The sequence below is a fragment of the Podarcis pityusensis genome (assembly GCF_964106645.2).
Source record: "Podarcis pityusensis genome assembly, chromosome: 5".
Lineage (NCBI taxonomy): Eukaryota > Metazoa > Chordata > Lepidosauria > Squamata > Lacertidae > Podarcis > Podarcis pityusensis.
Window position 1 is genome coordinate 85,997,250 of NC_138032.1, and position 25,224 is coordinate 86,022,473.

At 43.4% G+C, this 25,224-nt stretch overlaps 1 protein-coding gene across 3 annotated transcripts in view; it reads right to left on the reverse strand.

Moving 5' to 3' along the window:
- The window catches only part of ADK (adenosine kinase), a 201,080-nt gene extending 175,894 nt beyond the window's left edge, over positions 1-25,186 (reverse strand). Inside the window, exons 1-2 of one of the 3 annotated variants that reach the window (XM_081006532.1) lie at positions 25,028-25,186; positions 8,867-8,941 (exon numbers count right to left, since the gene is read on the reverse strand). In XM_081006532.1, coding sequence (XP_080862658.1) covers positions 8,867-8,941; positions 25,028-25,089 — 137 coding nt within the window. In that variant the 5' untranslated portion in view covers positions 25,090-25,186. Of the gene's footprint in view, positions 1-8,866; positions 8,942-14,363; positions 14,834-19,330; positions 19,447-25,027 lie in introns of those variants that run through there. The other 2 variants (XM_081006533.1, XM_081006531.1) reach the window with 2 other exon arrangements.
- Positions 25,187-25,224: the final 38 nt, after the last annotated feature.

A 25,224-nucleotide genomic window follows, 5' to 3' on the forward strand; every position in this document is an offset into this window, starting at 1 on the left:
TGCCAGCTGGACAGCCAATAACCAAAGACTCGCTTCCAGATGACAGTCTCCAATGATGCAATCCTTAACTCCAGACGTATGGCTGCGTTGCTCACACACATGGGGAGTTTCAGGAGGCGACGGAGAAACTGATTCTGCAATGTCCCCAACGATGTTAAATTGGACCCTGGGGCCCAGAGCGGGGCAGCATAACAGAGGGTGGAAACCACTTTTGCATGGTACACCTTCAATGCAGAAGGGATGTGGGAGGCTCCGTCGGCCGCAAAAAATTGGAGTAGAGTATAAAGTATTGTTTTCCCTTTGTTTAGTAAATACTGTATCTGTGGCTTCCAGCTTAGGTTGTAGTGAAAAAAAGACTCCCAGGTATTTAAATTTGAAAACCTGTTCTAATTGGACTCCATCTAACTTCCAGCTGTAAGTTTTCCGAGACCTGGTAAAGACCAGGACTTTAGATTTCCCATGATTAATTGTCAGATGGTTGAGTTTGCAATAAGCCGCAAAAATCTTTAGAGCTCTGCATAAACCGACTCTAGAGTAGGAAAGGATCGCTGCATCGTCGGCATATAGGAGCAGAGGGCAGCGAAAATCAGCTAGGCGGGGCGTGATGAGCAATCTTCCTAGTTATGCTGGAGAACTCAACACAGAATGACAATTTCTGACAGCATCCCCATTGTATTTTTAGGTTGTGAGCCACCCTGAGATCTATGGATGGAGGGCAGCCAGTATACAAATTTAACAAATAAATAAAATTTAAATGGAGCCGGTGTAATTCTGCTACTAATCAAATTTGCCCTGTGGCAGTCCTGGCACTAAAGGAGTTCCTTCAGGTACAAATATCAATATCTTGTAGCCAATGAGCCATCATTTCAGCTGCTTTTTTAAAATAAATAAATGTTTTCCAAAGAGCTGCCTTTTATCAAGTCAGTGGAAGCCTGAAAGCGCTATTGGCTTCACAATTAAAGAGTTCAATGTAAATTACAATACAGCTTCTTGTTACATATACATCTTACTAGTCACTAGCCCTTCACCCCATTCCTGAGATATTCACTTCCTTTTATTAACCACATTATGTGGCCTAAAATATCAGTATTGCTTTATGTAGTTGCGTTTTATAACATATAATTATTTCTGTATAGCTAAAGTTTTGAAACTGCCCATTCTATCAAGCAGGCTCACTCTTATCATGCATTTGGACAACAAGATTATAAGCTGCAATCAATACTGTATAAGGTTTAAAGAGCTTTTGAACTTAACACCAAAATAATAGGTTTAAATGATTAAAAATGGATTGAGAAAGCAAGGAAAGCCTAAAGCTTGTTAATCATTGCACTGTGGCCAACTATGGTGCATTTATTACATTCAGACAGGCCTTCGTCACTCTGGATTGAAATACAACATAATTCTGAGCCTTAAAATAAATTATGATTGCCCAATGGAACCAGAGGATTAGGAATTCAAGGCAAGAGACACAAAAGGGGTTTAAGCATCTCCATGTGTGGATGCAAATACTACAATCCAATATCACAATTATTTTTTACAAGAGGTGGCAAAAAGAAATAGGAACTATGCCCCCTTGTATTCTTTGTAGTTTATTAAAAACTTTATCTTGCCTGCCCTGCTGGCCTCATTGAAAAGCAGAAAGATGAAAAGTCCTGTAATAGTCTCACAACAGCTGTTCAAATGCTTCATGCGGTGACTGTAAATATATAGAGAGAGAACAGTTTGCAGACTCCCAGCATTAAGCTAGTGTTACCACCCTTTGAAGGCCACATAGAAACACTGGGGATTGGAAGTGAGGAAGAGTCCAAGATTTCCGTGCAATCACCTCACCAACAGGTTGAAAAGCGTGATGACATGAAAAAGAGTAAAATGGAAACCGACCTGTACAAATTTTGAGAATGGACAAGGTCCATTTTAACTTGGTACCCTGTAGGGGTATACAGCAGAGCTTCCTCTTTCCATAAAACATGTTGTAGTTACTGTATTTTTTGCTCTATAAGACTCACTTTTTCCCTCCTAAAAAGTAAGGGGAAATGTGTGTGCATCTTATGGAGCGAATGCAGGCTGCGCAGCTATCCCAGAAGCCAGAACAGCAAGAGGGATTGCTGCTTTCACTGCGCAGCAATCCCTCTTGCTGTTCTGGCTTCTGAGATTCAGAATATATTTTTTCTTGTTCTCCTCCTCCAAAAACTAGGTGCGTCTTGTGGTCTGGTGCGTCTTGTAGAGCGAAAAATGTGGTATATCAATGTACAACTGCCTCAGAAATTAGGAAGTTAAACTTAGGAACTCTGCCCAGAAGTGTAAAATTTTCTAAATGCCCAAAAGGGGGAAGTTAAAAATAAAGCATTCCAAAACACAAGTCTCAACCAATTATATCACATCTGCTCAAGGAGTATTTATCCTCAGCCACAAAGTCTTATGCCAAAAGCCACACATATGAAAGGGTACCAAAAATAGACAGTGCTGCCTTAGTTCTTCTCAAAAGGGCAAGTTCTGCCACAACATAAAAGAGAGGCTATTTTGATTTTTAAAAAAAGCAAGAAAAATCATCATTTCCAAGCTAGGGCAATGTTAATGTTGAATTTTAAATTTGCTTTCCTTTTAAAAGCTGAAATTTAAAGTAACTGACAAACTACATTGCTGGGGAAAAAAATAAGCAGAATATTTTTCTTATGTAAGAACCACTTATCCTTCTTACTACTCCGCTAATGTGCCCTGTTACGGACCATCAGCAAGGTCACATTGTATAGTTGGTTAGTGCATAGTGCTGATAACACCAAGACTGCAGGTTCAAATTCCGCATGGAACAGCTACATATTCCTGCATTGTAGGGGGTTGACCTAGATCAGGCGTCCCCAAACTCAGCCCTCCAGATGTTTTGGGACTACAGTTCCCATCATCCCTGACCACTGGTCCTGTTAGCTAGGGATGATGTGAGTTGTAGTCCCAAAACATCTGGAGGGCTGAGTTTGGGGATGCCTGACGAAGATGTTCATCAGGGTCCCTTCCAACTCTACAATTCTATGGTTCTATAAATGTATAAGAATAACTGGGAAAGTGGGGAAGGAGGGGAAGAACATTGAAAGTTAAGTTGTTAGCCATGGAAAGTGTTGAGTCTGAAAGCATTCCTGTGTCAAAATAATCTTTCTCTGTTATTTTCTTTATTTTAAAAGAGTTGGTCACTGCAAGTTGCGAAATAGTCCATGAGACCGGATTCCTTACAGAGCCTGTGCTTCAGCTGTGTCTAGCATGAGGCCTGTTCATAATGCGGTTGCTGAATCAGTCTACCTACCTATGGTTTCAAAGCGAGGCATACAAAAACTAAAGTGAAAGGGAGAAACTCATAAGGGGAATGCAAGCTTCTTTTTAATACCCTGCATCTCCAAGGAGAACCTTCAGACTTTGAAGACTCTGGTTTTAGAGGAGCTCAAATTTAGCATATAATTCTCGGTTGAGAATGTAAGGTCATATTTTGCTCCCCATCTCATTTTCTATAGCAGGACAGAAGCACTTACAGTATTGCAGAGTGAATAATAGAAGACTGGCAAAGCTAGGGTTGGCAGCCAGTCAACTGACCAGCCAAGCATTGTTCCAAGAATGTCATTGTATAGATCACAGTTTACTTTTAAAATTTTCATTATGGTGTTATTTGTTAAGTGGAACAGGAGTGAGGGCAGATCACCCTAACCCTATCATTCAGGTGTAAGCCTAGCACACTAACAAACCTTCTCCCATGGCAAAAACTGGAACACAAGCAGTCATCAGCATCAAAGGCCCAGCGGAATGTCAGATTAGAAGCAGATACACCAAGGTTCAAATTCTCACCCAGCCATAACATTTCATTAGACGGCATTGGGTCAATCATCACAGTGCTGCTCTGGAGATAAATCAAGGGTGGGGAAGGAAGCTATGGGTGGTATTCAATTAGGTTTTATTCAGAGTAGACCCGGTGCAATTAATGGACATGACAAACTGAGAAGGAAAACTCTGGTGCTAAACCTCTGCTGCCTTCTGGGACCTCTGGAGATAGGGGGTTTATTTTTTTAAATGAATGCCATTGTTTCCCAGATGTGACTTTTAATAATTAGCCTAAGTATCAAACCTGCTCATATGATTCTGTTTGTCTTCATAGCACTAATTCTTGGGGCTGGAGACACCTAACTAAAATTGCACAAGGGCTTCTACTTACAGAAAGGGGTTTGCCCTTCTACACCACCTAAAACTGGCTTGGGGTGTGTGTGTGTGTCACACCGTACAGGGAGAGGGGAGGGGGGTTGTTCCATCTGGCAAGCTGATAAGCTTGCTCAGACAGAATGTTCAATGTAGCGCAACACTGAATTCCACCCTTGATCATTCTTTAACCAGACTTTTTTTTGACAAGTCAAATTTCCAACCCCAAGAATGTCTATCCTAATTAATTAATTCTATAATCTACTATCATCCACCATCGTACCTGAAAAGGACAAAATACCCATCACATATTAAATGCACTGCAATACATAAATGGCAAAAAAGAGCAGCTCTTCTGCATTCGGCTTGCGTCTCCACTCTTGTGAGTCACAGCACTTCAAGAGTGGAACCAGACCTTTGGACTCCTCTCATCTGGTTCCTTCAGTTTGCCATTAATACACGGAAATTTAATTATGACTAATGGAGCACCCCTACAACCTGTTTTTCCTTTTCCTTTTCCAAAATCAAAAGAAAACCAAGTTATTAGTCATGTACTTCATTCCCCCCACCCACTCATCAACTCCAGTTTTTTCTGAATATGTCAGGGTTCCCTCACCCCAAACGTGTCTGATTCAAGAACTTCATTTGAAGATAGAAAATGAAATAAGCAGCCACTTCAAACATATGCGTCCTTAAATTAAGAAGCTATTTACACATGACCTTTGCTTTTTTTTATTGTTAGCCTTGAGGCAGGATTGTTTGTATTTTTCAAATATGCTTTGCATAGCGTTTGTCGAGTTTAAGAGCTTAATGAATTATTATAACCCTGCTTGTATGATGGTTAACTAAGCTCAGTTTCAATTTCCAAGTCTAAATAACATCGGCACATCTGCTCACCGGATGGAGCGGGTTGGGGTGGGGGAAATCAGTGTAGAACCACTGCAAGTATCCATTCAAAGAAAAGCAGGTGATCAATCCTCTGCCGCCACTATGCTCAACAGGAGCGTGATGTCATTTCCATTCCACCCAAACTGGCACACTAGTTTACATCTCATGTTGCTGGCAGCGAAGAAACCGTGTTGATATTTGAATTTATTTCGTTTATGAACCACTTCCCCTTTTTAGAACTCTGTAGCAATTTAGCAATGAAAGCATCAACAATAAAGACAGTTTCAAGTCCAGTACAGATATACACTGCATGGTAGATAGGGATTAAAAGTTTACAAGGCTTGTTGCAAAATAAAGGTCTTCAATAGGTGCAACAAAGTAAGAGAGATGCCACCTGACTGTTATACACTTTGTTGCTGAAGTAAAGCTGCTGTTTCGAGAGCAAACACACTCTAAGTTTCAAAGCGCTATGGGTGGGATTCTGTCCCACGCTACTACAAATGTTCTGTCTGCGCAAGCATATCAGCCCTGCCATAAGCCTGGGTCATGCTTACATTATAAGTATTAACTCTAATCAGGGTACCTAAAATAGGCCACTCTCGCATTAAGCAATAAGCAGCAGCATTTCAATTTGTAGTTCTCTATTCCATTAGTCATCCCCCCCAAACTCTCACTGAAAATCATTATTAGAGTTCTATTCCCAAGAGGAAAACACGAGTTGCTTGTTACATATAAACTAGAAATGTTTCTTTGATTTCATAAATGCCAACACTTTTGTTTTAAATGTGTTTTGAGTTTGCATGTTTTCTAAAATGGAATAATCACAAATTCTGTTTCTTTTGGGGGCGGGCGGGAGAGAAATGCAATTTACAAAAACTGGATTGGGTGCAAACTTAATCATGCTTCGAGAATTCTGCTTCCATTATCTGGATGGGGCAGGGACAGGTCAACATTACATAAATCCAAGGCAGTCAACAGTGCACCCACCAGAGAAACCAACCAAGATCTGATTACTCCACCAGATGACGTGTGTGGACCCAAGATCACAGACAAATTATAAAGGTGAGCTGAAACAGTCTGCAGAGGAGCTTGTTACTATTCCTACCACACTTTTATGAAAATCACAGTACTGTACCTAGAAATCTCAAACGGTTGAATACTTGTATCTGTCATCAATGGAGCATAACCAGGCCCTGCTCCATTCTGTATGTATTTGGGGCACACAGGCTAGGTAGAAATATTTGTCTCTGCCTCCGACACTGATGATGATTAAGCACTGGCAATCAAATACAGCCAACACAGCAGCAGCAAACATTAAGACTGCAATCCAAAGCCCACTTATCTTGAGTAACTTTCATTCTTAGGGTGAAAGTAAGCTGCCCCTTCTGACACAGACTAGTATGTAGTCCCTAGAACATAAGGTAAGATAATGATCACCTTCAAGCAACCCCAAACAGAAAAGATTCATGAGAGTTGGTTCTTTTGCCTTGTGGGCTTCAAAATGTAAATACAGACAGAGTAGGGTTGGGTAGTTGCTTTTGCAGACTTGTCTGCGAGGTCACTGTAATAATAATCCCACTGACTGACGCAGCATGGAACTCTCCCAACACACACATATGCAAGACAGGAAAACAAAACCCAAAAAGACTGAGTCAGAACTGTTTTTCCATGCAAGGAAAAAACCTCCACTATAGTCAATAAATGGGAAACTCCACTGCAGTCAGACTCTGAATGAACGAGTGCTTCAACAAAATATGATCTACAAAAGTATATTAGAATGCCTGGAACATAATAAGTGAAGTACATAATTAATGGCCTCCTTGTACTCTAACACAATTTTATTCAAACATTTTGGAGGGAACAAATGATATTATAGGGGTAGAACTACCTAAACAGTATAGAAATTTATTCATGTATGTGAATAAATTCACATGCCCCAAAATGGAAGGAAGAAGTCCCGACGAAAGAAGATTGGATACAAAAATTCATGGATTATGCAGAAATGGCAAAACTTACCAGAAGAGTAAGAAATCAAGACAACAAACTTTTTAGAAAGGAATGGAAGTGGTTTACTGAGTATTTACAAACTATAAACAGATTAAGACATTGGCAGGATTATTGTAAAAACTTGCAGTTTCATAACAGTAAATAATTAAAGTAGATGAACAGTAAATAATTAAAGTAGATGAATAAAAGAGTAAGTTAATTTAGAATATGCAGGAAATGATAAATATAAATTTAAGGAACTGCAGAAAGAGGAGGAAGGAAGTCGTGTTTTGAAATGTTAAAATGACTGTAAAACTATTGAAATGTATATAACTGAAAATCACAAATAAAAAATTATTCTCACAGGGTGATCTTGAACTAGTCACACTCACTCAGCCTAACCTGATACGGTTGTTGCAATACTCAGAATGTATAACCTCCATGTACTCCACCTGACTCCAACATTGCACCAAACCATTAGAAGTACCAAACTGCAACTCTGCCTTTCAGTCCTACAGATGGAAATAAAGGCCAGCTGCCTTACATTCAGCATGCAAATAGAAACAAAACTGCACCCAACAATCAATGGATTGATGTTTCAGAGTTGCAAAAATAATGGATACGATTAGCTTTACCCTGAGGCCACATCTGTTCTCTTATTCTCAAGCACCCACTAGCCCCACAAAAGTTTATTGTGGAACAGAAAATGAATCAGAATGATAGCCAGAAAGGCTATCAATTGGTTGGGGGGGGGGGGATCTGAAATAAAGAGCAGTTGCTCCTGAAAATTAAGTTCTACCCGTATCAAATAAACAAGGAACACGGGATTTGCTGTCTCTGTGCTTGTAGCTGAGTGGTATGATACATGCTTTGCAAGCAGAAGGTAACAGGTTCAGTCCCTGGAATCTCCAGGCAGGCTGGGAAAGACTCCTATTTGAAACCCTGGAACCATTGCCAGTCAGCACCACCAATAATGGGTTAGATGGACCTATGGTCTGACTCAGTATAGAGGCTTCCAACGCTGAACAAGCATTTTTTTTGAGTCAAGTGAAGGCCCATTGCACAAGACTGGTTTATTGGAGAAGTAACATGCATGGCACTGACAGCATGGACTTCAAGACTTTCGCACCTTGGCTGGGGAGATCTGCAGCATTTCCCCAAAGTATTCGAATATTTTATTGGGACTGGTTTTTCATTTCTGTTGCTAGAGTCCATCAGACTGATTTGAAAGAGAATCTCTTTCCTTTAAAAAAAAAAAGAAAAGGATTCATGTCCAGTTCTAATGCTATTTAGGCTCTAAGGGTGCATTCAAAAGCGTAACTTTCTAGATAAGCTGCTCACAGAGTTGGTAGTCTTTACCATATCCAGTTATCTACCCATCATTATTGCTATTCTACTTCCATGGAGTTTTGGAGTGTAGTGTTTTATCCTCAAAGTATCTTTCCCCCCACAATTATTATGGAGGGGAATTTCATGCTGTTTCTTCTTTTGGTCATGGCCCAATCCAACCTTATTAGATCCAACCTACCCAACCCTGCCTTTCTCAATTGTGAATTTTGATCATTGTACCCATTCACTCAGGACTTAGGCAATTTCTTTTAGTGGAAAGCTAAGCTGGCTATTTTCCCATCCTGCTTTAAGATATGCTTTTTGGCACGCTGAACTGAAGGCATAATGCAATTTTGCAAGCTCACAGTTATTGGAAGGTGAGTTTAAGAAACTCGCCTAGAATTTGAAGAGAAAGATGTACTGTGAGATGTCCCCACAAGCTCCACATTTAACTTTGCGAATGAATTAAACATGGAAAAGGTTTAAGACTTACTTGTCAAGGAAGTCCTTGTCCACAACAGCACAGATATCCAGAAGAGGATTTCCCATTCCAAAAAGCACATTTTCACTGAAAGATAAAGTTGTCAGAGTTAATTCAGTTCAAACAATTGCAGCATACTGGTAAAACAATTTTAAGATCACAAAGTCACCGCTGCCACCCGTGAACCGATAACGATTATTTGAGATAGAAACACAAACACCACATAGCTTTGGAGAGGGTTGGGAAAGAAGAGATAATGGGCCTAAGCAAAGAAACCAAACAGCATTACACTTTTAAAATGATGGGGGGTGGGGTGGGGGAGCTTGATTTAATCTGAGGGCAGCATTCCACCATGGGGAACAGGGGGTTGCAGATGCAAATCCCAAAGTGGGCAGGGCACTCGTCTCTCTCTTTCTGTCACACCCTTTTCCTCCTCCGTGGCAACTGGATGAAATTAGGCTGAGAGTCTCATGTTGCAGTCCTGCTTTAAAAAGTCTTCCTGCACTACCCAAGACGCCAGAACCTGCCTGCATCTACCCACACCACTGTGCTGTCTGAAGCAGTTTGCTTCACAGTGTAGCATGGAGAAGCCAGCCTTGTGCCCTCAGTTCAAGATGAAGGTCTTATTTTAATGAGAGGACACTTCCCACTGAAACGATTCTGTCTGCTTATCATATGAACCTGGGGAGGGACGACCAAATTTAGCCAAAAAAAGGGGGGGGGAGTATGTTTCTGATTTAATAGTAATTTACACAATCAAAAAGATCAAGTAATCACAGGGTATTCCTATAATCTTTCTAGTTTTATGGTCAGAGGACTGAGAGCAACTAAATCGTAGCCAAGTCCTGAGCTCATATTCAAAAGACAGTTTTAAGGTAGCAGCCAATAAGTTGAGAGCAGTTGTTTAAGAAACACATCACAACAAATGATCCTGAATTCAGGCCCTTAATAGAGCCCCACCTACTTCAGAAAAAGCTGTTTCCATGCTGTAAATTTAGGATTATTTAGTAATGTAAGCTAGTTCACAGTTTGTAAAACAGTGTTAACATAGCAAAGCCAGTATTAATGATTTGCCAGCGTTTATTGGCTGCCACGTCACTTAAGGACAACTCTGCTACCAGCATAAGGTAGTTAGAAATAGAAAATAAAATTAATGATAGATTATGCACATTTTAAACAATTTCAAGGGGTTCGCCCCATGGAGTAACAAAGTAGAACTATGTAAATGTTCTATCAGTGCAAGGATTTCTGCTTGTGCAACAGAATGTTCTCCTGTTGTGCAAGTGGGAATCTTTGTGTTAATGGGAAAAATTAGTTGAATACGGCCCACAAACTCAGAACTCTGTTGCAAACATCATAGTAGAAGCTTTTTCTCTATTTACCTGAATGTCTTTGACACATATACTCTAGTCCTGGGCTCATGATTTGTGTGCCAGAATCCAAGTCAGCAATCAATGTTATATACGCTCTCATCTCTCTTTTTGTAACAAGTGAGCCCACACTGTGTCTTACAAACAGAAGCAGAGATTAAACAGAGTTCTGGGCTAGGATCGGGGAGACATGGGTTCAAATCAATGCTCAACCATGAACCTTACAGGGTAATGTTGGGCAAGTCACTCAACTAACCGCAATGGAAATGTTGTGAATAAAGTGCTGAAGACTAGCTGTTAGCTGCTGTGAGGCTTCTGGATCAATAAGCGATCAGGAGAAGCAGATCAACCTTGGGATTTTTGCTTATGAACATCTGAAGTTGCAAAAACATAGACAATATCTGAAGTCATTTCTTTGCTGTGCCTGCAAGATTATATTACTAAACTTTTCTTGGCTAATAAGTTATTATATGAAGGAGCGTCTCCACCCCCATCGTTCAGCCCTGGACACTGAGATCCAGCGCTGAGGGCCTTCTGGCGGTTCCCTCATTGCGAGAAGTGAGGATACAGGGAACCAGGCAGAGGGCCTTCTCGGTAGTGGCGCCTGCCCTGTGGAACGCCCTCCCAGCAGATGTCAAGGCAATAAACAACTATTTTACTTTTAAAAGACAACTGAAGGCAGCCCTCTTTAGGGAAGTTTTTAATGTCTGATGCTGTATTGTTTTTAATATTCAGCTGGAAGCCGCCCAGAGTGGCTGGGGAAACCCAGCCAGATGGGTGGGGTATAAATAATAAATTATTATTATTATTATTATTATTATTATTATTATTATTATTCTCCCCAGCTTCTCATGAAATCTTTAGAGATTGCCCAGAAGAGGTTTCTGCTGTGTGCGTCCATCGGTCACATACTTCCACGTAAAAAAGCTGAGGGAATGAAATGGGAGTTTTAGGTAAGCATGTGTCAGTATTGAGGTTAGCACCCTGGTCCTATTAAGAAAGTCCCAAATGAATTAAATGGGGTCTGTTCTTGGGCAGGTACATCTAAGACTGCAATCTTAAAGCAAGTGTTTTATAGTGGATGGAGTTAATCTGCTTTCTTCCTGCAACTCTTCATCCTACAAGTCAGGAACAGAGACGAGGAAGCAATTTTCCTCAAGTCACTGTGTGAGTTGCATAACTGTTCCCCCCAAGAAATGATAATGTTGCACATCACTTGTGGGGCATAGTCTTGCAAAAAGAGTCAAATACACACACTCAGCACTTCAGCTGCCAGCTTCTTTAAAAGCAAGGACTACAGACATTAAATCAATCAGAACGAAAGCTGTTCTATTCCTAGAGACATCTCAAAGCATGTTGGCTCAGTGTAATCTGGTCGTTGAACTGAATCATATTTTCAGAGGGACACTGGTCTGTGCTGCTCAACTAGAGGCAAAGAGATATCTGATACACCAGATAGTGCTGGTGCAAAGAAAAGTATCACAGAGATATCCTTAACAGATAAGGAAATCCTGGAGTTGCAACTTTATACTAGTGTACATGTTCCAATTCATCCCATGGTGCCTGACAAGCTATGAAGACACCAGCTAATTTGGTGACTATTTGCACAATGGAAATTACTCAGGAAGATTCTCTTCTTTTCGAGAAACCACAGGGAAGCGATCTACACAAGAAAGCTTGATCCATTTACAAAGTGAACCACTCGGGGCTGGAACCATTTGCTCCTAATAGCATTAAGCCTGTAATGGAGGGAGGAGGAGGAAGCTATTTTTGCCAATTCTTTCTCCTCTCTATGCTCCCTGAAAATATGCTCTGGAGCAGCATGAGGTGATGTGCATGGTTGCAAGGAAATTGGTGAGTATCACCTCCTGCGTTCCTCCAGCATGGAATCACCACTAGATCTTGATCACTTCCATGAATGGAAGCACACCTACCATTCACAGAACTGACATCCCTTGAATCCAACTACTGGAATATCCAAGAGCTGCTTCAGTATGAAACTTTTTAGTGGATACACACTGCAGCCCTGGATTATGTACATACTAAAACTCAAATTTTAAAAGCTGATATACTTTGCCAAATTTAAGTGCCTGGAAGGAAAGGGAAGGAAGCTGCCATTGGCCATTATCATACAGGAGACAAATGTTAACTCTTCAGATGCAGCCACATGTCAGGGTGATGGTCAAAAACTTCATTGGGTTTAAAACAGAATTAGCCAAATTTGTGGAGAATAAGTCTCTCAATGGGTATTAACCATAGTAGCTAAACGGAGCCTGCGTTCAGAAGCAATATCTCTGTCCCCTAGAAACTGGGAGATGTTGAAATTGACTAGCAGAAAGTCAGACTAGAAGTCAATGTTTCCCAAACTTGGGTCACCAGCTGTTTTTGGACTACAACTCCCACCATCCCTAGCTAGCAAGACCAGTGGTCAGGGATGATGGAAATTATAGTCCAAAAGCAAGTTTGGGAAACACCGGACTTGATGGGCCTTTGGTCAATTGAGCTTTCATCACAACTTTATTCTTCCTTGAGGAGGCCCTCAGAGTAGTATTTTATTCAGCAGCCAAATTCAGATTTTAATGCACTTGTATCCAAACAGTTTTCAGCAAATCACTGAAGTCCACAAGAAAAACAATGTTTTCTAGTTTCCTTGAAGAGAAGATTTGTAAATGGTCCGAAATACAGCTTGTGTACCATTACTGGTTTTTCCCTGCAACACACAGCTTCAGAATGCCTTCCAGGCGGCAATTTCAGTTTGCACAAAGATGGCTAGTATCATTGGACCCAACATGAATTGAATGTGCTTCCCGGAATTTTCTGCAATGTTCTCTACAATACATCCTCCAAGCACGCACTTTTATATCAGCAACAAACACCTATATTTTGGGCACAAGATACTGACAAAGCAGGAAGACAGAAGCATGCCAGAATGCTTTGCTCACACTACTGCTGATGCAAGACGTTCTTCTGAGCTGCAGAGAACCGGTTGTAACTCGCAAGCTTGCACATACTCCTTTGCCCAAAGAAGCCAATCTTTGAAAACATCTGGACCGAGAGATCTAGAAATTCAGGACAAGAGTAGCAAGCGTTGAAGAGTTGACTCTTCACTCTTTTCTTAATTGGGAAGCCAAATAAATTAACCGACTCCACTCCACCCCAGAACGGCAAGAGCCTGCCTTTGGGAAGAAGCGATGGCAATTCCATTAAGTCGGTAATCTGATGCATAGGCATTTGGAAGTCAACGCCGGTTAATTAAGTTGAATTCTTTTCAGAAGAAAAGTGCTTCTGGCTTGCACTCTTTAAAATGATTTGAGAAGTGAGGTTATTACCCCTCTATCATTGTCCATCCCGGGTCGCTCAGCCATTGCTTTTAGCAGATCAAGATGATCAGGTGACAGCAAAAACTGCAAGGTTTTTAGCAATTAGAATAAGATCTATTATTTAATCGTTGATGTAAACCCCCAAAATGTATTTTCTATAGTTTAGTTTTTACCTCTATCTTCAATACATTTCATTTTATTTATTATTCCCTGTTTAGGGAAGCTTTTAAATGTTTGATGTTTATCGCGTTTTTAATATTCTGTTGGGAGCAGCCCAGAGTGGCTGGGGAAACCCAGCCAAATGGGTGGGATATAAATAATAACATTATTATTATTATTATTATTATTATTATTGCTATGGCTAGTGGCTGCTGCAAATAAAGATTCTTTTTCTTCTAAACTCTGCACGTGGGCATCCTGAAGCTTTTCGCAGCTGCTCCTCCTTCTCAATTACATTTTTTTAAAAAGGCATTTTTTGCTGTGAACCGCCCTGCAGTCTTTGGAAGAAGGGCTGCATACACAATTAATACATTGCCACCATAGGAAGAATAACCGCGACACGGATATGAAGGCATTTCAAGGTGGGGAAAGGGAGCGAGAGGAACCAGGAGGGCGGCGGAGAGGATGCCAAGCCACCACCCCGCCAAAAGAAGATCGCGGTTATTCCAACCCCCCCGCCCCGCGCTCCTGCATACACACGTACACGCGCGTACACGCAACCCCCAACCCAATGCAAAGCGCCTCAGAGCCGGTTCAGGTGAAAGGGCGGCGGCGGCGGCTCCCTTGTCCCGGGGGAAGCCTCTCTGGCAACGGAGGTACCTCAGAGTGGGCATGGCGGTGCTGTCGCTCGGGGGGATCCTCCGGGGCTCGAACCTGACAGGCGGCGGGGGGCAGCAGGGACTTCCAAGCGAGCGCCGTCCTCCGTCTCCTCGACACGCGACGCCCAACCGCTCCGCCTCTCTCCCTCTCCCCACAGCGGCTCGACTGACGGACTGAGCCGCCTCAAGCTGAGGAGGAGGAGGAGGAGGCCCCGCCACCTGCCAATCCCCGCCTCCCGCCGCCGCCATTGGCTGACACGCGGTGGGCATAAGCAGAAGGGGAAAAGCGCGGGCCGGCGGCCGCTGGGAGCCACAGCGCGCTTCAAGGCGGCCGCCGTTCGGGCGGCCTCGAAACCGCCGGCCCCGGCAAAGGGGTCGCGCCGTAGTGGCATTCGCGGGTCGGGGGGAGGCGCGGGGTCCGCCATGCCGGGTGCTGGCGGAGGCGGAGGGCGCCATCTTTGCTGTGGGCAACTGACAGGCGCGTCTAACACCATACAGCCTCTGTCCGCCCCACCACACACACGCTTTCTCCGCCCGTCGTGGCGGCTTTCCCTCTTCTTAAAACTAAAAAAAGAGAGAGAGATGGGGATTTTCTTGGCTTCCGGGTTCAGCCAGGCCTCCCTTCACGTGGCGAAACAAGCAGGAGGGATGGGGCCTCCCTGACAGAGCCACGCCACGCGTTGCATAACCGGAGTTATCGATTTAAGTTTCTGGGCACCAGAAAACGCTGAACCAGCTTGATTGGGGCACCAGAAATGCTGGCTGACGCAGTTTAGACGACAAAAAAATATACTTTTGGGTGGGGAAAACGTAGCGCAAGTCTGTGCAATAGGTCCACAAAGCCTTCTTCGCACACAGGTTGCGGAATAATCCTCGCTTGCCCCATCCAGTGTCAACAGTTTGAAGGCTAATGGCCAAAAACGGGGACTCGGGATTTTAAATTCCACCGAGCTCCCTGGGCTTCCCCTCCTGGACAAAGAGCAACACCTCAAATGCAATCTTCGGCACCCTCGCTTCACTAAATGAAGCTGCTTGGATCTGTCCCATCCGCACGCAAACTATGTTCGAAAGTGCTTGTGCAGAACACGGTTTTTCATCATTGGACACCTGCCACAGGTGGCATCTTGCGGCATCGGTGAGGAGTTGCGATGGAGGCAGTTTTGCACAAGAAGTTTCCGACAGCAAGACTCCTTCCCTGCCTGATGCTTGGTTGTTTCCTCTGCCGGCTTCCTTCTATATGGGCTCATCATTTTAGCTAACTTGCCAAGCCTCAGAAGGAGGCTACGGGGATTTCTATAAACAAGATGTGCAGTATTCGTACGTACGGTCCAGTCAGTATGTGGACTGTCTCTGTGGACTGCCCCTCTAAAAATAGGCTGCCCAGATAAATTTGTGAGCATCCTTCAGCTCCTCCATGATAATATGACAGCAACAATCACAGATAACAATGGCTCTCAAGGTGAACCATTCACAGTGGGATCAGGTGTTAAAACAGGGTTGTGTTATCGCCCCAACTCTATTCATTATTTTCATTGCCATGATCCTACACTTTGTCGAAGGGAAACTCCCCACCGGAGTAGAAATCATGTACTGAACAGATGGAAAGCTCTTTAATCTGAGCAGGCTGAAAGCAAAGAGTAAGGTTACCATAAATTCTGTCACAGAGCTTCAGTATGCTGATGACAACGTAGTGTGTGCACACTCAGAGAGGATGACCTCCAAACCATCCTAAATAACTTCGCAGAAGCTTACAAAAAGCTTGGCCTATCACTCAACATCCAAAAAACCAAAGTGCTACACCAACAAGCACAAAACAACCCCTCTGCAGTGCCACAAATCCAACTCAATGGTGTAACATTGGAAAGTGTTGATCACTTCTCCTACCTGGGCAGTTATCTTTCCACAAGGGCCGACATTTATGCCGAAATCCAGCATTGCCTGAGCTCTGCGAGTGCAGCTTTCTCCCAATTGAAGTACAGTTTGAGGACTGGGACATTTGCAGGCAAACCAAAATGCTTATTTACAAAGCTATTGTACTACCAACCTTACTGTATGCTTGTGAAACATGGACCGCTTATAAACACCATCTCCAACTCCTCGAAAGATTCAAGCAACGGTGCCTCCGAAAAGTTTTACATATCACTTGGGAAGACAGGTGAACAAATGCCAGTGTACTGGAAGAAGGAAAGATCACCAGTGTCAAAGCAATGATTCTTCAACATCAACTTCGTTGGGCTGGTCATGTTGTTCAGATGCCTGATTATCATCTGCCAAAGCAACTACTCTATTCCAAACTTAATAATGGAAAGCGTAATGCTAGTGGTCAACAAAAGAGGTTTAAAGACTCTCTCAAGGCAAGTCTTTAAAAATGTAGTATAAACACCAACAATTGGGAAATACTGGCCTGCGAGAGCTCCGATTGGAGAACAGCCTTTACCAAAGGTGTCATGGACTTTGAAGACGCTCAAACTCAGGAAGAAGGGAGAAATGAGCTAAGAGGACGGCACATTTGGCAAACCCTCACCATGATCAACTCCCGTCTGAAAACCTATGTCTCCACTGTGGAAGGATGCAGAATTGGCCTCCACAGTCACTTATGGACTCACCTTACTCGACTATGAGTGATCGCCAAAGAAGAAGAAGAATTTGCACATCTGTTTGTGGTTGCCTATCTCCAAAGAGTAAACATACCAGTAGTTTGGTCCAGCAGAAGACAGCATCCACATGAAAGTAGGAGTGCAGTACTGTTTTGCAGAGAGTTAGATCCCTAAATTATTGCAGAAAAAAGTGAGTACAATAGCCTTTACTAACCTCTTCTGCTTTTTTAAAAAATGCTGTTGTGTAAAGGTATGATTGGGCTATTTGTTTTGAGATACACAAACTAATTTATTATTCTAACAGATAATATCAGTACAAATAATAATATATGCAGCAAAACTAACCTGACTAGAAAACAAGTGGTTTGAAAGTCCCTTGTAATATCTTTACTTCGGGGGGCGGGACCACAAAGAACCTAGGTAAAGGTAAAGGGACCCCTGACCATTAGGTCCAGTCACAGATGACTCTGGGGTTGAGGCACTCATCTCGCTTTACTGGCCGAGGGAGCCGGCGTACAGTGGTCATGTGGCCAGCATGACTAAGCCACTTCTGGCGAACCAGAGCAGCGCACGGAAACACTGTTTACCTTCCCGCCAGAGCAGTACCTATTTATCTACTTGCACTTTGACATGATTTCGAACTGCTAGGTTGGCAGGAGCAGGGACCGAACAACGGGAGCTCACCCCGTCACGGGGATTTGAACCGCCAACCATCTGATCGGCAAGCCCTAGGCTCTGTGGTTTAACCAACAGCGCCAACTACCAAGGGACCTACCAAGCCTATTTGGATAGCTGGCCAGGAAGGATTTAAAGGAAAACAAATTCAGGAGCTGGGTTTGCAAAGGGGTATTGATGTTAGTCTGCTGAAAAAACCCAAGAGTCTTGCTGTAGCTTATAAACTAATTTTGCTATGGTCTAGAGTGCTCCATCAGAAGCACAAGGTTGAATCTGTGAACTTTGGGCCTTTGATCTGGTTGTCTGGAAAGCTAAAAGCAAATGATTCTGACCTTATTTGCTTCAGTCTGGAAGGCTACAATTCCATACTGTAGATGCAGTAAAAAAAAAAAAAGATTACTTTTTAAAGGGATGTATATATCTCTTTGTTATATGACAAGTGCTTGGCTTTAGGAAAGTAATTTGAGATTTAAGTTAGATGTGCATTTTCTGTTCCGCAAAAACTAATAGCCATTGTAGTCGGGGGGTTTTCTTTTTCCCTCTGCCTCCTTACAATGAAAGGTTAAGTAATTTGATATCTGCAGTGCAAAGGAGCTTTGCCCTTTTCAAACTAATTTAACAACTTTGAAGTTGTGAGAAATGCTGTCCTAAATTCCCTAAAGAAAATATTCAAGTAGAGAAAGAGGAATCTAAAAAATCAAGCTTGTTCAGTATTTTGCAATAAAATAAGGATGTTTATTCGCTAGCTACAAACTTCTAGAGGGGTAAATGTTAGTCTGCTGCAGCAAAAACACCATAGAGTTCAGTAGCACCTTAAAGAGATTAATACATGTATTATGGCATAACATTTCAGGAGCTAGAATTGCATCTGGGCTCAGAGTATCACAGCCTATCCTGGCCCTTTAAAGCAGTACAGTTCTAAGTCTGCACTCCACTTTACCCAGGAGAAATTGAAGCATCTCAGATAATGCTGCTGGTAGAGTTGCCAGCTTGCAACCTGGATGTATTGCCTCTTTATGGACATTAGGGTGGTTTGTGAATGGGAGATTTATAAATTCGAGAGAGAGAGAGAGAGAGAGAGAGAGAGCAGAGTGATGGGATGAAAAGCATAGATCTCACAGAACTACAGAAGCCTGAAAGAAAGAGGGGCTTTGGTGGCCATAATAAATTAAGAACAGTGGGGGGGGGGGCTCACAGAGGTGGGGTTGCCAACTGCCTAGAACAAAAGTAACTTATTGGCTTGTTCTTTTGCCTTTAAAAACAACTTGCACTGCCTGATTAAGCAGGTGATTTTTTTTTCTCAGCATGGAACAAACATAATCACCTATTAATCAGTGCACATCAAAAGGTTTTAAAGGCACATATTTTAAAAAGCCACTTTAAAAAGTTGGCAACCTAGCACACAACACAAGAAGAAACTGTTGGCAGCAGGAAGGCAGTGCCTTGTAAAGCTATGGAAAATTGTAGTACCTGACAAAATCGTTCACTATGAAGCTACCCAGGCCCAGCCATTGGTAGAGATCATTCCCAGCACTTATGTGCTGGTTTAGCCAGGGACCCTGGAAGTATTTTTAAAGCTGGCAGAGAGAGGACTCACGGCACAATATTAAATATTAAATTAAGAAGAGCTCCTAGCTGTTCTGAAATGATTACAATTCATGAACAATTCAGAATATTAGAAGAACTAGAAACTCACTGTTCAGGACTTGTTTCTTCACTCTTGCCCTCAACTTTTCTCCTCTTTCTATGGATTAGCGCTCAGCTCAGTTTGGCTCCTCCCTCCATAGCAGAGCAAAGCTCGCCAGACACAGACAGGAAGTAGTGTTAGAAATTCAGGCATCCAAATACATAGCTGTCAACTTACAGATTTGAAAATAAGGGACCAGCAGCCTTGAAAATAAGGGACCAGCAGCCTCACCTGTTCCAGACACTCCAGTCTTCCTGTCCTCCTGCAGTCTGGTCAAACTCATGCTGGTAGCTTCGAGAACACTGTCCAACCAACTTTGTAACCAGAGGTTCAACTTAATAGAATCTGAATCACATGCACCACAAGGCCTATGTAGCCTCAACTTAAGATGGCTCCCCGGCCTGGCTTTGCACTGCAAAGTTTGCAGCAGCACGTGCAACAAAATGCCGTCCAGCATTCAAAAACCCCCTCAGCTTGAATTAACTAGCCACACACAAGGCATTCAAGCTCCACTCCCCAGCCGTTCTTAGACTTCTTATTGGGTGAGCAACACAGCCAAGCAACACAGTTGGAGCCTCCCTCCTCCCTGGCCGGCAGGGAGGGAGGGAGAGGAGCTGCTTCCTTTGAAATTTAAGGGACATCATTTAAGGGACATCCATCAATAAGGGACAACAGCGGGACATGGCGCTGGAATAAGGGACTGTCCCTTCAAATAAGGAACACTTGACAGCTATGCAAATAGCTCCTTAAACCAAGGTTACAGTCGCCAAAACAGAATGTCTGGTTGCCATTAGGGAACTGGACGGCTCTAAAGTTCTAAAGCTCTAAACTGTGACTATCAGTTAAACATCTGGCTAGTTCCGGTGAGAACCTTAAGCTAGGTTAAGAACTCTGATAACTTAAAGAAGAAAAGTCACTTGATCCGAGGACAGTCCACATATATATTGGCCCATTCCGATTTCTTTTTCTTAATGGTGACATGGACCATTCATAAGGTATACTCTTCACAACTGTGAGCAGGGCCGTTCACTGCTCAGGCTGCAAAGAAAAAGCATTTTGGTTCCTAAAATCCATTCTGATTCTGCAGATATAGTGTAACTGATAGAATTCTGCAGGATGTGGTATGAGTGTGTGAAAACACTCAAGATCCAATGATTCCCAGGCATGCACTTTCAGATGGTGCAGATGTCAGGTGTCATTCTGGTACCCAGTCACCTTCATTTGGTCACAAATGGCCAATAGGCAAGTTCAAAATGCGCCCGGCAAATTTCAAACACTGACAGGAAGATGCCAGTTGCTGTCTGGAGAGGTGCAGGTAATGGCAGTGCCCAGGAGTGTTTTCCACAAGTTCAGGTTTCCCCATCAGCTGCAGTCCTATCTAGAGCAGCCATATCTGATCATGCTCACCCATGTCCTAATTACCTGCAACCAGGACTACTGCAATGAGCTTTCTGTAGAGCTGCCTTTGTTGAAGATGGTCTGGAAGTCAAAGCGAATGCTGAACTCAGCAATATGGATGCATTAAGTCTGAATGCATAGTACCATTTGTGGACTAGTTACATTAGCCACCAGTACTTTCAAATCAAAATACTGGGCTGAACCTGTCAAGCCGTAAACAACTTGAGATCAGTTGTCTGTTCCTTCATCCACACAGTCCTGCCTGTGCACTGAAATCTGCTTCAGGGGCGCATTTACACTGGTTAAATTCTATGCAGCTGCAATTTACCCTTACCAGCCCAGCAAGTTTTACCATCTCCCCCATCACTGTTTTGAGAAGAACTCGATGGCGTTCATGTAACGCAGCTTTCGTCCTAGGGGCTTCAAAGCCTATATGGGGAAAGCCTATATGTTGTAGAGTTGAAAAACAACTAAGATAAACTACTGACCTGACAGCAAGCTGTTCTGTATCTCCTTAATCCAGCCTTTCAAATAAGCATGCAAAAAGTCCCAACCCTTGCAATTATGACAGATAAGATGCTGGGGGGCAGGGTGGGGGGGGGGAGAGAACAAACTCCAGCAGTTTACAAACATTCTTACTTGCCACAGATAACCAGGCATGTTGCTAATGAGTCAACTATGTGATGCAGCAGCAAAAAAAGGCTAATGCTACTCTACGCTGCATCAAGAGAAGTATATTTATAACAAAAGTATAATGACAAGAGAAGCAATTCTCTATTCTGCCTTGGTCAGCCCATATCTCGAGTCCTGTGTCCTGTTCTGGATACCACAGTTTAAGAAGGATATTGACAAGCTGGAACGTGTGCAGAGGAGGGCAACCAAGATGATCAAGGGTCTGGAAAGCAAACCTTATGAGGAACGGTTGAGGGAGTTGGGTATGTTTAGCCCGGTGATGAGAAGACTGAGAGGAGAAATTATAGCGATCTTTAAATATTGAAAGAGCTGCCACCTGGAAGAGAGAGCAAGTTTGTTTTCTCCTGCTCCAGAGGCTAGGACTCAAACCAATGGCTTCAATTTGCAAGAAAGTAGATTCAACAACAGGAAAAACTTTCTGACTGTAAGAGCTGTTTGACAGTGGAACAGACTTCCATGAGAGGTATTGGACTCTCCTTCCTTGGAGGTTTTCAAGCAGAGGTTGGGTGGCCATCTGTCATGGATGATCTAGTGGAGATTCCTGCATTCCAGGGGGGTGGACTGGATGACCCTTGGGGTCCCTTCCACCACTATAATGTTATGATTCTATGATGATGACATGTTTGCTATAAGTGCTATAAGCCCCGTGTTACTGGAAGCCTTAGTTCCATGTATACAAGAGGGCTCAGCCTTCACATGTACAAGGAACACACATATGGAGGGCGGTAGCAAAACCACACACACATCATACGGATATTTTAAGGCACATCTGCAATATTCCTAAATATATAGGCAGTGCTCTTCATGATGAGGAACCCAAATGCCTGCATATGCATATATGTATGGACATAGGCATATTTGAGACATGTCCACAAATGTGCATACAGCAGTTTGGGGTGGCTGGCTGGCTGGCAGAGCCCCTGCCTCCTGCCGTAAGTGCTTTATTGTTCACACAGAAGCAATTCCTGTTGTGCGATTACTGAGTTGAAGATTAACAACAAAACCCTGTGCAAATTTATTCGGAAGCAAATCCCATTTTTGTTCAGTGCAGCTGACTCTCAAGCAAGCAATCAAAGGTTTTGAATAGACGCTCACCTTAAAGACCTGTTAAAAATTCATCTTTTAAAATTATTTTAGATGTGAATCATTGCACTGATTAGAAATGAAGCCACAAATTGGATCAATCTCCTTTCAGCACTAATCTCCTCAGATTTGACAAAATCCCTTACATTGTTTCTGCCCATTTGGTCTCCTCTAATTGTAAAGCTGCCCTGGCCGTCAAATTATAACAGTGTACAAAGTTCACAGTTCTGACATTCATTCCTCTGTGCCCCACCAACTCCTCCAGCCAACATTCTTAAGAGGGCACCTTTTCCTTCAGAAACTTACCAAACTACTCTTTCTAACCTTCCCCCATTCTAGGCCTGTTCCTAATCTCAATTGGTCTGACACAGACTTTCTGAGAGCCACAAAGAGTATGTTTATGTGTGGTATAGTGGCTAGAGTGTTGCATTAGGACATGAAGCTTACTGCATGACCTTGGGCCACAGCCTGACCTGCCGCACAGTGGATTAAATGAAGACATTACCATAGAGGAAAAGGTGGGCTATAATTGCAATTAAAAAATGAATAAATAATTTACACCTAAGATGGATGTGCACAGTGGAAAAGGTCGGCATATAAACATGAGCACACAAGTGCATTTGTCAGGCAACCCTTGCCAGAGCATCCAGTTGGCCACTGTGAGACTAGATGGACTTTGGTCTGACCCAGTGGTGGTGGTGTTCTGTTCTTAACCCAGAGCTTTATCACAAGGTTGGGTAGGCTTTGCCAATATGGTGCCTGTTAGCTGTTTTGGACTACAACTCCCATCAATCCCAACCACCACATGGGAGCAGAGCAGGTGACAGCTGTAGTCCCGTTAGACTGAGTGGAGGCACCAGGTTGGGGAAGCCTTTGCTAGAAAGACAAAGATGCAGGTTTGCTACCAGTGTTCGAAATTAGCCAGGGGCCAGGAGCTTTTTGCACCTGGCTATTGGCCACTTGCAACCAAATGAAGATGTATTGGCGCCAGGATGGCACCTGACATCTCCACCATCTGGAGGTACATGCCTGGGGATTATTGGATCTCAACTGTTTTCACACACCAGTACCACACACTGTAGAATTCTAGCAGTTATATTTTACCAGTACAATCAGAATGAATTTCAGGAACCAATTTGCTTTTTCTGTGCAGCCTGAGTAGGAGCAGGAAATGTTATAGTTAATTGTTGTAGTTTGTCTTCCCTTACCCCACCCCACTGCTCTGCTCACAGTTGTGAAGAATATTATTATGTTATGAATGGTTTGTGTTGCCATTAAGAAAAAGAGGTAGGACTAGGCCAATATATTTGTGGATCAAGTGACTTATTCTGTAAATTCTCAGAGTCCTTAATCTTGCTCAGGGTTGTCACCTGAACTAGTCAGATGTTTAACTGAGAATCAGTCAGACCATCATTTGAAAAATAAGACTTTTGAGCTGGATTGCCTAAAAATGGCAACTAGGCATTCCTTTTTGGCAACTCAACCTTGGTTTAAGGAGCTATAAGATGCCTAGCTTATACATCTGAGTTTCTAACACTGTTTGCTGCCAAATGTATATTTTACAGGAAGCTGCAGGCAGTTGGGACCCATGCTAACAACCCTGTCTGATTAACACACACATTTGCAAACACTTGTTTGTTGCCACCAAACTTCACTTTGCACTTTGTACCTTTACAGTATATTCCGTGCACAAACCGTAAAGTCTAAAGTAGCCCGGGGGGGGGGGGGACTTGTGGAGCGAACCCTTGGTGCTAACCTCTCTCAAGCCTGAACTTCCCCTGCTCTCCTCTTGCTAACGCTTCTTCCTCTTTGGTCACAGCTGCAAGAAGTTCACCAGAGCAGACATCCAGGCGTGCGCGATTAGGCCACGTGGAGCGAGCGAGTCCCTACACGCCTACCGCATAACTGTCACCAAAAAACAAATCAAATGGCACACACCACGAACGCAGCCTCCGATTTCCCAGCCATTAGTCTTGTATGAACAATAGAACATTTCCCCTCCTGATTTCATTGCGCCGTCAAACGTTCCAGAATAATGGCAGGGAGAGTTAGGAGGAAACAAACAGCCCGAATAACCTATTCTGGCATCCAAATAAATCACCCTAGCCGGCGTGCAAGAGGAAGAATGGCCCTCGGCTCCCTGAAGCGCAAAGGATCGCTTTCAGGGCAATGCGGACCGTGCTCAGGGCAGACTGCTCAGGGCAGACTGCTCAGGGCAGTGCAAATTCCTGCCAAATAAATCCAACCTTTGCTTCCAGGAGGTGGTCACTAAAAACCATGCCAGCGGATAAGCACTCGTGGTGCCGTCGGGGCCCCGTGCCATCTATGGGACTTACGGCACCGAAATGCCCCTTCCTTGCCCATCAGGCAACGCTGGCCGACTTTGCCAGGCGCTTCCCGCCACCCTACTACTTTCTGAGCCTCGAGGGTGGGCTGGGTTGGAGCCTGATCGGCATCTCGTTTGATCCGGGCGCCTCTAACTTACGGTCGATACGATCCCATCCCCCTCTCCTCCGTCTTTTCTCTCTTTACCTAAGCTGAATGGGCTCCAGCTTTTGCTTCTTGGCTTGGGGCGCCTCTTCTGCCATCTTCATGCTCGTCCAGCGGCCGCCTGCAAGCTGCTCCCAGCTCCTATTATTTATTTATTTTGCAGACGAATTTACCCAGTTCCTTTCTGGGAAGCCGGCAGGGGGGAAGGAGGAGGAGGAGGAGCAAGAGGAGGCGGGGAG